Source organism: Vanessa tameamea, chromosome 9 (genome assembly GCF_037043105.1).
Source record: "Vanessa tameamea isolate UH-Manoa-2023 chromosome 9, ilVanTame1 primary haplotype, whole genome shotgun sequence".
In the NCBI taxonomy this organism is placed as follows: Eukaryota; Metazoa; Arthropoda; class Insecta; order Lepidoptera; family Nymphalidae; genus Vanessa; species Vanessa tameamea.
Window position 1 is genome coordinate 11,755,768 of NC_087317.1, and position 17,182 is coordinate 11,772,949.

Consider the following 17,182-nt stretch of genomic DNA (forward strand, 5'->3'; position numbering starts at 1 on the left):
CTTTATATTATAAACCAAGATTATTTTCATCCAATGTCAATTGGAATCCAATGAACATTTTGTTAATAGACTTATGAGTAAACTCAGGATTTTGTGTCTGTTAAATGAAGGGTGGAAATTTTGGCCGTGAAAAGTCATGACGCTCTCTTATGCCGTCATGCTCTCTCAGCTCGCTTTGTCGGTCGCTTATTCCTTTGCGAGTGTGTATACTGCACACGTACCAAATATACATATATTCATTATCGAAACTGTTCCTTTCAAAATATTTATTTATTGGTTTTCTCTAATTAGAAATTCTTTCAATAACCATTTATATCAATGTTTGACATCTGCTGGACGTCCCTTGACGGTCACATTTTTTTCTAATTCAAGAAATTTTCGAATTTTATTTTTGATTGATATGGTGGAGAATTAAAAATGTATCATATTATTTGTGTCAACTCTTATCAATGATTTATAGGTAACTAAATTATTTATCAAAGTGCAAATGTAATTAAACATTAATTAATCTCTATCTATCTACTTAGCGGGACTTTATAATTAATATTAAATAAATAATCTTTCCGTGGCTGGGATGGTACCAATTTTTACATACATTTATTATTTATAAAGGAAACGATGAATTTACCAGCGACGTAATTTTAACGCGTTCGCTCTACGAGATTCAATGCGTCCGCGTGACGATGATAAGCATGGCCTTTGTAAAATATACTTCATCGATAAATAAAGATAAATTAATCAATCACTAGCTATCTGCTGCTGGACACAGGTATCTCCTGAAGTGCACCAAAACACCTGGTTCTCCTTTTTCCGCATTCATTCGGATCCCATCATTTTCTTTAGCTTGGCTGGAGGGCACCCTACGCTACGTTTGTCGATCCGTGGACTCCACTCTTATAAGAATCGAACTACCAATATTTCAGTTGAAAACTTTCAATTTCAAACATTGCGATATAGGAGGCGGAAGGCCTTGACGAAGGTTGCCAAATTCCAAAACAAAACTTTGATCGGTTTTCTACTCGAGATTTCCCTAAGGAGGTGTATGTGGGTCGAGTAGACTCGTGTAGGTTTATTCATCAACAACTTATCAGAGGCTATCGACTTTTATCGCTACGACACGACATGCCTGTATCATAGACAAATATCTTCATTAAATGTGCATACAAAAACGAATCATGACCGATTCGAATGTTAGGAAGCTGGTAATTTTCTATCAAAATGGCTCAGTCGAAATCGATGGACTACTATAATTAATTAGTCAGGAATTTAATTATTCGTAAGAAATAAGATATTTACATTACTATATTTTATTTCTCATCACATTTTGATAAGAAGCTTATTTCACGTTTAGAGATGGTTTTGATATTCTCTTTTATATAAATAATTAAGACTGTTTTACAAAGTATCGTTAATCAAAGGAATATTGTGATATAAAATAAAATTAAAAACATATTTAGTAAAGTTAGTTAAAAGTATTTAAGGAAATTAAATTAGAATAAAATTACAAATTCATTTTAATCCTAGGCTTAGAGGATTGTCATTACTCTTGAAGTTTTAGTGAAACTTATAAATTGTTTCTAAATATTATAGCTTAATCTGTTGTTATAAGAAATCTGTTACGAAATGATATTAGGTTAATTACTTAATAATTCACTGGCTGATAAAGTTTTGTGTAAACTCGTGTGAGTAGTTACCGCCTACTCATCGTATATCATACTTATCATAGTAATACTCAGTATTAATGCCGCACGCACAAGGAACGTACTAAATAATAATAACAATTAATATTTCTTACATTGCCAATATTTATGGGCAGTGATCACTTATCACCATCACCTATAATATATATGATAATTATATGTATAATAATCTAATTTAAATGAAAGCAAACTAAATACACAGTATGAGTTCACAAGTTTCCATGTGCTTAAATCTTGATCTCATACTTGGCGACTGAAAAAACATCATGTGAAAACTTACTCGTGTTGGATAAAATTCTTTCGATCGTGTCGGATAAAATCCACCAATCATCACTCGAACGTGTTGAAATAAGCTCGAAACTTTTGACGAATTTTATTTGTACATAATCATAAACATAATCAGCCTGTAAATTTCCCACTGCTGGGCTAAGGCCTCCTCTCCCGTTGAAGAGAAGGTATGGAGCATATTCCACCACGCTGCTCCAATGCGGGTTGGTGGAATACACATGTGGCAGAATTTCGTTGAAATTAGACACATGCAGGTTTCCTCACGATGTTTTCCTTCACCGCCGAGCACGAGATGAATTATAAACACAAATTAAGCACATGAAAATTCAGTGGTGCCTGCCTGGGTTTGAACCCGAAATCATCGGTTAAGATGCACGCGTTCTAACCACTGGGCCAGCAGTGGGAAATTTACAGGCTGCTAATGTAAAAAAAAAAAGTACTTTAATTCTTGATCAATAACGTCAGATGACAAGAGTTTTGTTTAATTGTATATCTTAATTCTCCTGCCGTTAGAAAAGCTCAATATTCGTTAGATAAACTCACAATATATTTACACCTTTATAACGATATAGACAGATTTATACGTAAGCTCTGCTCTATTTATGAGGCGTGTGAGTATTAAAAGCATCGGTGACAAGATCAGATCAGACGCAGAACCTTTGAAAGCAATAGGTATGGCTTAGTAAATGTTTTGTAATACGCGTTCAAGGTCACGGCCAGTCTATATATCATGGTTGATTATATGAGATATAGTATTTATTATTAATTAATAGTTATTAATAGAATTATGTTTTTGTATCGGTAGAATACATTACAAATGCTTATCGTTCCAAAAAATATTCCTACTCAGTACAAGCAAGAACATTATCGATATGTATTTTTTTAATTTATTTTCGTTTATGTAAGATAAGTAGGCGAACTGGCAAATATGCCACCTAATGGTAAATGAGCACCACCATCCATAAACCATTAGCACTGGAAGAAATAACAACCACTCTACATCGCCAACGCGCCGATCTTGGAAGCTATGGTGTTATGTCCATCGTGCTTTTTATTTATTTATTTCGGAAACAAACAATTATAATTACACTTAATAGTAAAAAAAAACAAATATAAGAAAAACATAAATCAATCAAGTTTCCACTTAAAATTAATACAAAGAAATGACAACTTACATTAAAAATAAAAACAAAAACAGAAAGTATAAGAAGCAAGTAAATCAGTTACAGTTTAGTAATATGACGTAAACTAAATTTAAATTCACTATTTTTTGAGTTAAATATATCTAATTCTTTACAATGTATGTTATAATTTTTACACGCACGTAACAAGAACATATTCTTTGAATAGTCACACTTACAAAGGGGTACAAAAAATAAAGTTCGGTTTCTCAGATTAAGGCGGGGACATTTAAAAGTACATTATTAAGAAGACTCTTAGAATCAACAATGTTATGAACAATTTTATTTAAAAAAATGTGGTCTCTTATATTTCTACGCACGTTTAACGGGATTATACCAGAGATATCACTATTTTCAGTATTATCGGAAAAGCCACCTCTAAATCGCAAATGTTTCAAAAATTTTGACTGATTTTTTATTTATTTTTTATTTTGATTTTTATTTATATACGTTTTATAATAAGGGTCCCAAACTGTAGAGCAATATTCCAAGATAGGCCTAACAAAAGCATTAAAAAGTAGAATAAAGGTAAAGCCATTTTTAAATTCCTTAGTCAACCTTAGAATAAATCCTAGCATTTGATACGCTTTAGCTGTTATATAATTAATATGATAAGTAAAAATTAGCTTATCGTCTAAGTAAACACCCAAATCTCTAATCTCAGAAACTCTGATCAGACCGATATTCTGCAATTTATAGTCAAATAATATTGACCTCAGTCTCCTTGTGAATGTTAGAATGTTACATTTTTTTATATTTAAGCGTAAAAGGTTTTTATCACAGTAATTATCTAAGTTATTGAGATCAGTTTGAAGTAATAAACAATCTTGAGGCGACGTAATTATTTTGAAAATTTTAATGTCATCCGCATAAAGTAATATGTTAAAATATTAAATAATAATGGCCCGAGATGAGATCCTTGAGGAACATCAGAGGTAATGGGCACAAACGATGAACAAAAACCTTTGATAGAAACAGCTTGACTACGATCCCTCAAATAAGATTCGAGGCAACGAAGCAAGTCACCGTGAATACTAACGGCAGCAAGTTTTTTGACCAACAGAGAATGAGAGATCTTATATCAAAGGCTTTCGAATAGTCAGTGTATACTACATCCACCTGACCACCATTGTCCATCACTGTAGCAAGTTGATGAGTAAACTCACAAAGATTCGTTTCAGTAGATCTACCATTGATGAATCCGTGTTGCTGGTCGATGATAAGCGGCCTTAGAACGAAATATAACTCATCATATATATTTTTTTCAAATAATTTAGCTATTGTATTTAGTTTAGATATAGGGCGATAATTTTAAATGTAATGCTTATCTTCCGGTCCGGTCCGGTCTGGTCTTATAAATTGGTACAACAAATGATTGTTTCCATGCTGTACGAAGAGATAATTTAAATAAGATAAATAAAGGTAAAGCCAAATTACTCCAGCAAGATTTAAGAAAAATGGGAGGAATGCCATCTGGGCCACTTCCTTTACCAATATCTAAACCCTTTAAATATTTCCTAACGGTTTCAATAGAGAGATCAATCGAACCAATAGCATGCATGCAACAGAGCCATAATAGGTATCCATTGGAAATGAATTGTCGATACAAATGGTTTTAAATCTGGTTCAAACGCGGACTGAAAATAGGTATTAAACATCTGACAGATCTCATTACCATCGGATGATCGGTCACTACGTGCTTGTAATTATACTGGCTTACTCACACTTTAAATCGGACGAACAATACTGAGTATTACTTTTTGGCATCGGAATACGGGTAGAGTAGATGTTACCTACCCAGAAGGGCTTACACAAAGATCTACCATCAAGTACATGGACATTTACGCACTATGTTTTGTATGGTGCATCTCTGAGCATAAGGTAAATGAATAGATTAAAAAAAAAACAATTAACCACGTGAAAATTATTTGGCACTTGCCCCAATTAGAACGTTCAATTAATTTTCACGTGTTGCAACTCACTTTTCAATATTAGTGATTTTAAAGCAGTATTAAATATTTCAATTAGTGTTCTGTTTTCAATAGCGAATAGTTTTGATACTTGTGTTGAATATTTTAGTACATAATTTATGTGTCGAAATAGTTTAATTATTATTATTATGTAATATTTCTCATATTAACTAAATCATAATAAAGATCTTTAGTTAAAAATAATGTATTTAATATTGAATTAAATTTAATTAAGCTAAATTATGAGTTGGTGTGGATGCTGAGACTTTTTCGGCAGACAAACCCTATAACTTTTTTATCCGCCAGCGGTATATCTATCTGATATTTGATCCCGGAACCTCAAGGCTTTATATTTAGCTATTCGATCAACAAGTCAGTCACTAAATCTACATAAAGGTCTCAAAATATATACGGCATTTCCTTTGACCGAAATAAATACTCCAGTCGACTCTATGAGTAGTTTAGAAATTAAAATGCACATTCTTGTATACTACCTGAATTCGTGGCTTTACTCGTGCGAAATTTACAAAACACTAAACACACAAACTTACATTTCCCATTCTGCACTCGAGTGGTGAATTGAAAATGGTAGCCTATATATTTTCTTAGGCGTAATATAAGTAGTGTCATTAGTATTAACTAATTACATTACCTGTGTCTACTACAAATTAATCTTTTAGTGGTAACCAATCTTTTGATAAATTCAAATAATATCATAAATTCAAATCGTTTGTAAAAAATACATTAATAAAAAAGCATACTATTCAATACAAGATTATGTAGATGATAAAAAAGCGTGAAATAGTATGTATACATTGCCCCACAAAAGAGTTGAAATTGATTCTATTATATCCAAACGAACATTTACAAACATTATAAATAAAATTTAATAATATCATGAATACAAATAAACTACAATTTTAACTATGAAGATTCGAATAACCTGTTTAAATAACCTGATAAGTAAATAATCCTGGATAAACAAATTAAAAAGTAAAATTCGTGTCATTTTACAAATCTACGAGTTTAATCAATACCCTTTAACGGGCTTACGGAGGCTTTGACACCAAGATACATCGACATCGTAAATTAAGTTGACCTTACGAAAGGTCAAATCTGTCTTCAAGGGTTTGAGGACTACACTTAATTGAAAAAGGCTTGATCAACTGACATTGACCTCTACGGGGAGTATAGAACTATCTCGGCATATACCGAATTTAATCGGAGCGTAGTCCTATAAAAATAAATCTCTTAAACCCTGTATTCATTTTATTCGATTTCTTTATTTAATTTGTAAAGTCGAATTCGCTGAAGTTTTATATGAAAAATTTAATGTTAAATGTTTTATTTAAAATATTCTATTTACTTTACTTGGTGGTAGGGCCTTGTGCAAGCCCGTCTGGGTAAGTACCACCCACTCTTCATATAGTTTACCAGCGGCAGCCAAGCGGCAGTATATAGTTTTCTTAGTGTTCCGGTTTGAAGTCTGAGTAGCCAATGTAACAACAGGCACAAGGTACCAAAAGTTCTTAGTTCCCAAAGTCGTTGGCGCATTGGCGATGCCCGTTTGCCTAAATCACTACATAGTATGAAACAAATTCGTTTCTCGCTGTCTGTCTGTCCCTATGTATGCTTAGATCTTTAAAGCTACGCAACGGAATTTGATGCGGTTTTTTTTAATAGATAGCGTGATTCAAGTTAAAGTTTATATCTATAGTCCATGCATAAAATAGTAGAGTAACATTGATAATTTTAGAGGTTTCTAATGTGATGTCGTAAATAGACACATTTTTATAGTATTGTACACCTTAAATAGGTACAAGTCCGCAATGGTATATGTCTATCTCTTAGGGATAAACCACAATAACCATTTTTTATCCTTTACCTTTTAGGAGAAATAATGGCTGATTTACGAAGGGATTTTAAGCAACACAGCATTAATCTTAATTAAATACCTTAGATATATTGTACATTTAATAAATATATCAATATGGCGCTCAACTGACTGAAAATACGTTATATATTCAGTATTATATTTAGTATCAGCATTGCACCCGTGCGAAGCCGGGCGGGTCGCTAGTATACCATAAAAAAGCGATCTCTTTCAGGTTACCTTTACCCACCAGGGAAGAAAAAATCGACTAGTAACGGTGATTTATGAAATGCAGGCCCGTCTCTGTAGGAACGGGCTTATACAAAGCCTCTTGTAATCTCATTTAGCTTAAATTATTTTATTAATTATTTTTTTGTTTTGGGTTGCAGTAAAGATTGATATTATTATAATTACAAATATTCCCATTGTCGGTGTCGGCATTGCTGGTCAAGGTCCTGACTTTTGAGGAGCAGTTTTGGAGATATACCATCACGCTGCTCTAATGGAGTAAATTAGTCGTCTCATACTGGTTTCCTGACGATGTTTTCCTTCAGCAGAAGAAGAATAATAAACACAAATTAAGCGCATGAAAAATTAAATTTATAAGTTAAATTTGTAGTAAAATAAAAAAAAAATAGTTTCAGCAACGGAGTTTCAATAGTAAAATACTTATTATTATTATAAAATATACCTACTAGAATATAAACGAAGTATTTTGTACGCACTAAGTACGTAAGGGAGTAGGGAGCGGCGAGGTAGAGGCTTGTCAGCATAAGTCATAGATCTGTGTTGTATTGCCACGAATATGCATAAACTTTTTTTATAATTCGTAAATTATATTTATTTTATAGTGAATTTTTTTTTCAGACGGTACTCGGCGCATTGCCTCTTGCTGTGGCGGCTATAAATCGAGAACCAACATTGCTACCTGGTTTGAAACTAAGATTTGTAACAGCTGACATCGGCCGACCGAGGCCTTTGCTACCGATGGACAAGGACAGCCTTTCCCTAAGGTAAGATCAAAAGTTAAAATCGTTCAAAAGGTTATGATCCTGACGCTAATTTGGTTGTCATAAAAACTAAATTAAATAGCCCTTTGTCCTGCTCGAAATATGCGTTAAAATCACGGTTTACAACAGACAAAGTTAAAAAAACTTAATAATAATTTAAATTAGAATTAATATTCAATTGTTTGTTAAATTTTCAAAGTCAAAATTCAAAATTGGAATTTGTTACTTGTAATTGTGGAAAACATACGTTTGTTATTGGTTCACAAAATCATAAATATAAGTACAACTTTTCAGTTATTTTGTACAGTATACACGGAGAAAATTGGCTCTGTCAGATGGACCATGGAAATCCATCCATGGACAGAATCAAACACGAGAGTGACTTTATTAGGGTTTTGTATCTTCAACCAATCTATGAGATGTGACGAGTAGCGCATTGAAATAATCTTATCAAAAGCTTTTATAATTATGTACAATTATCTAAAGCAATATTTTTAAAAATATTGCTTTAATGTGGAATGTACAATTCAATAAAAAAGTGTAAACCGCTTAAAATATTTTAAGCGGTTTAAAGGCTACGGATGAATTTTATTATTTGGAACAATTGAGAATAACATACGACTGGACTTAAAGTTTTTGCACAAAATACGTAACACAATTGATTTTTGTCAAATCGCTACGTTTATTAAGTTTAATATTCCTTCTAGAATTTCAAGATATAAAACCTAGAAAAAAAAAACAATTTAGATAAAAACTCCATTGAATACACTTACCAAACCATATATAGAAGTTTCGTAGAATTTTAATGACTTTGACATCCTCCAAATGGTAACCACCACGTATATTATATTGGAAAGAAATATAAATCATGCCTTACATCACCAATGCGTCACCAAGCTTGATAGCTAAGATGTCACGTCCTGTACCTGTTTGGCGCCCTTACACACACACTGGCTTACTCATCCTTCAAACCGGAAAATAACAATACTGCGTATTGTCGTTTGGTTGGAGTATATCTGGAATTTTTATCGAGTAGGTGGTACCTACCCTTTCAAGTTTTTGAACATTTATAATTTTGCGACTTATTAGTTAATGATAGAATTGTACTTTTTGAATTAATGTATAAGTTTTTTTTTAATTTGTAATGAATAATTGTAATGAAGCAAGTTGTCATTACATATATTTTTCTGATAAACATTTAATATGTAAAGTGTACCTTGTACCTTGGAAAAAAATGTTTAAATGTATTATTGAAACATTTGTGGATAACTCTAATATGTGAATAAATAAACCTTGCAATTATAAAATTAATTTAATCTTGAGATAACCAGCTCAATATTGATTTATTTGCTAAATTCATTACGGAGTGTCAAACCAAAAGATCGCCATACTACAAGGTGGCGATGTACCAATTAAATTGGAAAGGACTTTGCCCAAAACTCGATGGAACTTTGCTCCATCCGAAATGTCGAATAACAAGCATTTTTATAGCTTTATTAATGTTAACAAAAAATAAATCTTAATTCCTTACACGCTTGCAATTTTGTATTATTTGTAAGTATAAAACATATAATGAAATTTAGGTCACATTGTTTTCTTGGGTTGGATACATTATATTTTTTTCTAATGGCGTAATGCAACCATGTATAATTTTGTATATAAGTTTAGCAGCAGTTATCATTATGAGTGAATATTTTGCGTTGTAGATTGTAACGAAGACACAACATATGTAACACCCTGGCCCCAGTCTTAGCGTTGGCGTTAATTTATACACGTCAAAATCATTCATAAAATCGCAAATAAAAATCAATGTTTTTGGAAAGTAGCACAAAATCAGCAAATAGGCGAGATTGAATCGAGAGTAAACAAAATTAAGTAAAAATAAAGAAAAAGTAAATAAATTTATGATGACTTTCCTTTTCTATCTATTTACTATTAATTAAGCCTTTATATCTGCATGATTTTGTTATAACGTATTAGTAGATTAATAAATTAGTAGATCTACTTTATCTTATCTTATAATTTTAAATTAGGCGCGCAATTTAAGCGTTTTCTGTACTCAACGGGAATATTAATTTGAGTTAGAGAAATATTTCATGCTTGGAATGTGATCGATGCTATTCATTTTTTTTGTCAGGTATCTTCAAATTATTTGTTTTTGACACTTAATTAGTATTATGATCAAAGTAGTTTTTAAAATTAAAAGTAAAAATCATTCATTCGTAGCGTCTAGACTTAATCTTAACGTACGTCTCGGGATTAATATTTATTAAAGAATAAAGAAATATTTTATTATAAGCAATTAATCCTATGCATATTATCTCAGTGCACAGTAAAGCCATCTATTGTTTTTGTTGTACTGCTAGATATGTTTTTCCAAATGTTATTTCTTTTACATTAAATAAATAAAATAAAATAAAAAAGAAATGAATGGCAAATATTAATTTAATATATCGTCATCGATGAACATCAATACGATCTGTCAATTAATTACCAAAATGTGTACGATATTATTATACCAATGCAAAGTGACAGCTGTCAGTCAGTCCAACTTCCAGTTAAAACATTAATTAAAATCAAATACAGGTTGTATTTAATCTGAACAGACACTGGCAGTTGATCAAGCAATAGGCGATCAATGCGCGTTCAGATTACAGCCCAATTTTAATGAATCCAAATGAATATTATACAAGTTTAAATTCCCTATCGGACTCAAACCAACAACCTTCAGTTAAGTTTTTAAATTATGCCAGTTGTTCTATTCGTGTCGTGTTTGAGCTTAAGCGAATGAATTCAGATTTATGTATTTCAGTAGAACTCATTACTATATAACGTAATACGGATTATTATTTTCCAGCAATTGATTAATGAGCTGATTTCACAACAACAGTCTCGTGAAATCGCGTTACAGTTTCAAATAGATTTGTTATATGTTCTGATTTCTGATGCTGAAAATGTCTTCTACAGGGTTATGACGCAAATGCGTGACCTTGGTGTGGTGGCATTCTTCGGACCTGATGGCACATGTCACACGGAGGCGAAGCTTGCTGCTGCTTGGAATCTGCCTCTCATCTCTCACGTAAGTAGTCATTTATTTATATAAAACGTTTAATTTTAAAATTTTATTGCTTACGTCAGGAGGGTACATACGAAGGGTACATACGAACCCCGAGAACCCTCTCTAGGTGTTGGAGGCCCGCATAGGCGGGCCGACCGTCAGGGCGTCACGGTAGCATGCGTAAGCGATCCCGTGGCGCCCGCCGAAAGACGGAGAAGGCACCGCTGGTTTTTTAGTGGGTAAACCCGGCGTACCTAGGCGCACTCGGCGTCCAGGGCTCCGGGGAGTCCCACACACTCCCCCACTTTCCATCACGTGGGGGAAGCGCGTAAAGCGTTTTTCCAGCGAGAAAAAAAAAGGAGGGAACATACGTAAAATTCAAATGACATGTTATTTCAGTTATAAATACTATTCAGTAAAGTTGGCCCAAATTATTGTTATAGGATGTATGAAACAAGAAAATAAAAAAATATTCTTTGTATGAAACGTACACAAAAATAATATAGAAAAGTGTAGGCAAGAGGCAGATTTATCACTAAGAGAGAAAACTCATCCAGGAACCTTAAGTATAGGAAAGAAAAATAACGGTACATGTCACATACATCATAAAACTACATACATAAATTCCGTTGAATATTATTTAATTTTTTCAGGGTTATTTTATACTCAGCGAAGAAGGCGAGTAAGATCTTGTAATAATAGAAAAGTTATTTTAGTAACTTACAACAGAATATTAAATAGTATTAAATTTTACGAATTAAGGATAGTAATTTCTTATAACTAATCTACTTAGATACTTTTTTAGTAATCTGTATCTTTTAGCCTTTATTAAAATATCGCTGCGAGATCGAATAATAAATTATAATCAGAATACTCGCTCCATACCAAATTTCGGGAACTAACCAATTTCAAAGACAAACCAACTGCTTAGGAAAATACGTTATGCAGAAGATGCATAGGACTGTATTCCTTGACTTTCATATTCTAATGGAGCAGTAATTTTACACGATCGGAGATATATAAGGATCAATGATGTTAGCTTTACGAAACACGGACGTGTAATACTAATTTTTAAACTCAGTGCTGCGGAGCTGCTGTCACAGAAAAACTTTGTAGTGTTTATAGTCGCAACCGAGGGTTCGAACCAGAGACTTCATAATGTATCCGTATAAGCTACAAGAACATCAATCCAATATAATTATAATGATAATTTGAACGGTTCATTTAGTAGTAAGCCACATATTATGGTTAAGCACTCCACCGAACACGGAATATATCTCTCTACGTATCCATGCAAGTCGACCACCAAAACCATAATGGCGGCAAATTGAATCAATCTCTCCGCTTATTGGTAACCAGGGAAGTGGAATACGACGACTTGACACTCGAAAACGTAACACATACTTGTGTATCTGTCTGTATTTAATATTTTAAAGATATTTAGCTGTCCGCATAACTGAGTTGAATTTTATATAAATCAAAGAACTACAGATTAGGAAAAAATAGCGAGTCCACATAAAGCAAATATTATAATTACGCTTTGTATTAGTTCGTCTACGTAGAAAATCTATTGTGCCAGAGCACAGTGCGAGTTCGTCTCGTAAATAGGAAGCCCATTTCCTAACAATACAATACATATTTGTATTAGCTAGTGTAAATAGAATAACAATGAAGACAATTTTGATACTATTATTTCTTGTAGATTATATTAGTTTATTTTTTTTAATTTTTTTAGTTAGACATAATATGCATAATATGCGAGAGCATCTAAATGGTGAATTGTTATATATATTTGTCATTTAATATTTTTTAATGTCACTGTTTGCTTTCTTAATAAACTAAATTAAAATAAAATAAAATAAAATATTAGTCGTATTTTATACACCCATGTTTATGATTAAAGATGATTGTTCGTTTACGAAGGTAGCCGAGAAAGAAACCGCTTGGTTTTTTTATATCAAATCAATTTATTTTATTCAATACAGAGGTAATAACAATTGTTTGTCAAATTAGAAAATGTCACATAGAATATAATATACACAGATTCAAGCTACCTTCAAACAAAATGCTTTTCTTATTCGCCTTTTCATCGTAATATTATATTCTACCGCCAAATATCACACCTTAGTATTGTCGTGTTTCGATTTAAACGGCTAGTGAACCAGTGTAACAGGCACAAGAGACTTAATATCTCAGTAGCCAAAATTGACAGTGCATTGGCAATGTAAGGAATGGTTAATGTTTTTTACTGCAGCAATGCGCCAAGGCTTACAGGATTACATTAAATAAAACGGCCACCGGTAGTAGTCTTTTACCATATTATAGTTAAATAAAGTAGTTATTGTTTGTTACGTTACCTATTTTTAATATGCTTGTGTATAAAATTAGCCTTTGCATAACTCCCACGCACATGTTTTAAAAATACATTTAAGGAGAAACTAGAATATTGTGGAAGATTTAATCAAAGTGGCTGAAGGTGTAAAACGTTTCGAACATAACAAATGCATTAGTGTTATTAAGTCTAAATAAAATTATAGTTATAGGTGAATTTATAGTTTAAACATTTCAGTACTTAAACAATTCTTAATTGGCCTGAAATATTTAAAAAAATTAAATCCGTCAACGCTTCGACTTAAGCCAGTGTGTAAAAAAAAAAAAATTAAGTCTTCATTATTCAGTACCCGTTCTAAAATATTTTTTAAATGTTTATGATCGATGTCTACTTCGATGTCAGTTGAAAATAAATAATTTACGTATCTTTTCTCCTTTACAAATTTCTATAATCTTTTTAAAATTTACTTTTAAGAAGTCGATGTTTGTTTTATTTTTAACGTCAAATAAACTTACTTTCACTTAAACATATTTTTCTATATAGAGTTCTTTGTTAAAATATAAAGTGTATCTTTATTTATATATGAAAACTTAAAGTGAACGCTAACATAACATTATTACAAAATACTCTTTAAAATAACGTCGTAATATCAAGATTAATATACCAATATAATTCTCATGACATCTTACATAAGTCCGATTACTCGCGAGAAAATATTTTTGTAAATTAGAAAATAATAAGAATGTCATTATTGTCGTCGACTATTATGAATATTTCACTGAAGCGGATGCACAAAAATAATCAATTACACGAGATCTCGCTAGCATCTATTAAAAATTAATGATTCAAAAACACCCTATTGTTAAGTTCACTTGAATCAAATACATGATTGATTTGATAGATATAAATAAAAGTATATTTTAAGACAAGCTTTATAATCCTTGCAATAAAATTGTATAAGATTATATTTTAATTTATAACAAAAAAAAAACGATGTAAAATTTTAGCCAATTCGCTTATTTTAAACTGTTCTAAAATTGGATTAAAAAATTTTATCTACCGATACTAACAGATAAAGATAACAAAATATAGATATTTATACTTTTTTTTAGGAAATTTGTAAATCTTAATTATTGGATCATGACTTAAAGATGTATTTAAGAATAATTATATAGTAAGTACATAGTTCAGAGTATAGTTCAGACTGAACCACGTCAGTCGGGTATTAAATGAATTCGACTTAAATTTTTTGTAAAGCTTTCAGAAACTTAAACTATTAAATACTAGACAAAAAGTAATTCTTCATTGATAATTTGATGACCCGGTACCACCATTCGGCAATCATTGTACGTATATATTATTCCAGTTTGAAGGTTCAATGAGCCAGTGTGACTATGGGTACAATGGACATAACGTCTAAGTTCCCAGATTACTGGTGCATTGACTATGTAAGGAATGGTTAATATTTCTTACAGTACCAATGTCTATGGGCGGTGGTGAGCACGCACCATAAGGTGGCCCATTTGCTGCCCTTTTGCATTAATTGGTGTATTAAGATTAATTTTTAACAGAAGTTAGAATGGACAAAAAGTCAGGCGGAAAGACGAGAATTAAACTATTTATTATATACTCGTATATTGACGCCGTCACAAACTACAATCTGTTCTTTATGACTCCATCTGTATTTTTTACGTAGCTTATATAGCTTAAAGCTTGTATGTTTAATAAATTATAATAAATATACAATACAAACAAACACAGTAAATAGCCCAGCAAAACGCGAGAAAAACATAAAAAATTAAAATGGTACAAAAGTCTTGAGCAGTAATCTCTTTCAGACGACCTTTAGACAGACATACCTAATATCATACTAATGTATGCGGCTAGAAGGTGTGCGGATTTTAAATAAAGACAGTCAAATATTTTCTTCAAAGTATGACATACTTTCTTATTGATCAGATCTTGAGAAAGACGCTCTGTGGGATCATATAATATTTCTTTTTACCTTCGAACAATAAATCAAATATAATATTAGGTATAATAAATCTTTGACATCAAATGCAGTCGGTTACTCTTTGAATTGTCACTGCAATTGAAAAATGAAACTCGTTTGAAATATTTAGTTCGAATTATTGTAATTAAAAATAAATTATTATTCATATGCATTATCAACATAAATACACGGAATGCACTTTAATATAATTCGTTCAATTGATAGTTAGACCAAACCCGGCAATTTTTTTTTTAAATTTTTATGTCACTGCAGTCCATACAAATTAATAAGCATTTTTACCAATTTCAATTTAAAAAAAATGTTTGCATGAAATACTTATTTTTCTATTTGTATATATTTATCTACTATGGGACCTAAAACTTTCCTTTTCACGTTTGGTATTTATATTTTTAGAACCATTCCACAGCGAATTTATCTGTAATAGAAATAGCCTCAATCAGCCTTAGATGTTTTAGATTTTTTTATTCTTTTATTATGTAAAACCTTCGCATTCATTCATTCGATTTTTTTTTTGTAACATTTTAGCAATTCTCCGCAACCAACTGAATATACCTGACAAAGTTTAAATTCTTTACTGTCTATCGAGATAGTTGAATACGGGAATATTCTGAACAAAACACGTCCGTGCCTAAACTCCGTCTTCATCTTCTGGATGATGAATTTGTGGGAATCCAATTTTGAATTATTGTGCCTGTTATAGTACAGACAATTTTCGAAATTTAAATTTTGTATTGTTGCACGCTTAAAAGTCAAATCAAATCAATCAAGAAACTTTTGAATCGTAATTTAACAAGACTAAATTTAATGGTACCACTGGTCCAGAACTTAAGATTCCACCGATCACCTTTAATTTGGTGGTACGGCTCGGTGCAAGATTGATTGGTTGGTTAAGTTAAGTGAATGGTTGATATCACCCGTTCATCGGGTATTCTACCGCCAATTAATATTTTTTACAGCGCCGATGACTATGGGTGATTTTGACCATTTATCATCAGGTGATAAATTTACCCGTTCGCCTGCCTATTAAAAAAAAGAAGTTTACCCACAATTCAATTATAATGGATGGATGTTGATTAAATGTTCAATTTAGTCGATTAGAAAATCAACGAAAGCTACCTACATGCTTTTATATCATATTACAATATACTTGTATATTATAAAATAAAATACTTGTATATTTAAAGTCCTTGTAATATTATATTTCTTAACTCACTCTCACAACACACCACCATCTCTTTCTCCCGGAAGATAATTTACGGGAAAATAATTTTAAATTGTATAGTGTGTTTACTGGTAACTATAAGAAGTGTTCATTGAATAAGCACATCTTATGTGATTATTATTATTTAATACTAGCTGTGCCCGCGACTTCGTTCGCGTAGTTGTCGGAAACACTATCACGATTATCGTTTGATTGCTCACGTTGGTTTTTGTTATTATAATCGTCAATAAGATTTAATAATATGTTTTACAGTACTTTAGCGTAGATTATATTTTTAGTTTGATTTTCTTGTGGTAGAAGAACATACTGATTTTGCCCGCAACCCGATCTTGACAACGCGACATATAGTTGGCCGTGTGAAAAGCAGTCTTGACGTAAATCGATTCCTACGTGTTTAAATGTTTGGCCCTGTGATTTATTAATGGTTACGGCAAAAGATAACTTAATGGGAAATTGAATTCTTTTAAAATTAAAAGGTAAATCATTTGGAATCATTGGGATGCGAGGTATAAGCACTGTTTGACCAACTGCCGG

General features: G+C 31.7%; 1 protein-coding gene across 1 annotated transcript in view; it reads left to right on the plus strand.

The window, feature by feature from the left end:
• LOC113394043 (guanylate cyclase 32E) overlaps nt 1-17,182 on the plus strand; it is a 145,870-nt gene that overhangs the window by 12,337 nt on the left and 116,351 nt on the right. The window contains exons 2-3 of the mRNA XM_064215736.1: nt 7,880-8,025; nt 10,990-11,101. Of these exons, the coding sequence (XP_064071806.1) occupies nt 7,880-8,025; nt 10,990-11,101 (258 nt within the window). The remainder of the gene's footprint in view (nt 1-7,879; nt 8,026-10,989; nt 11,102-17,182) is intronic.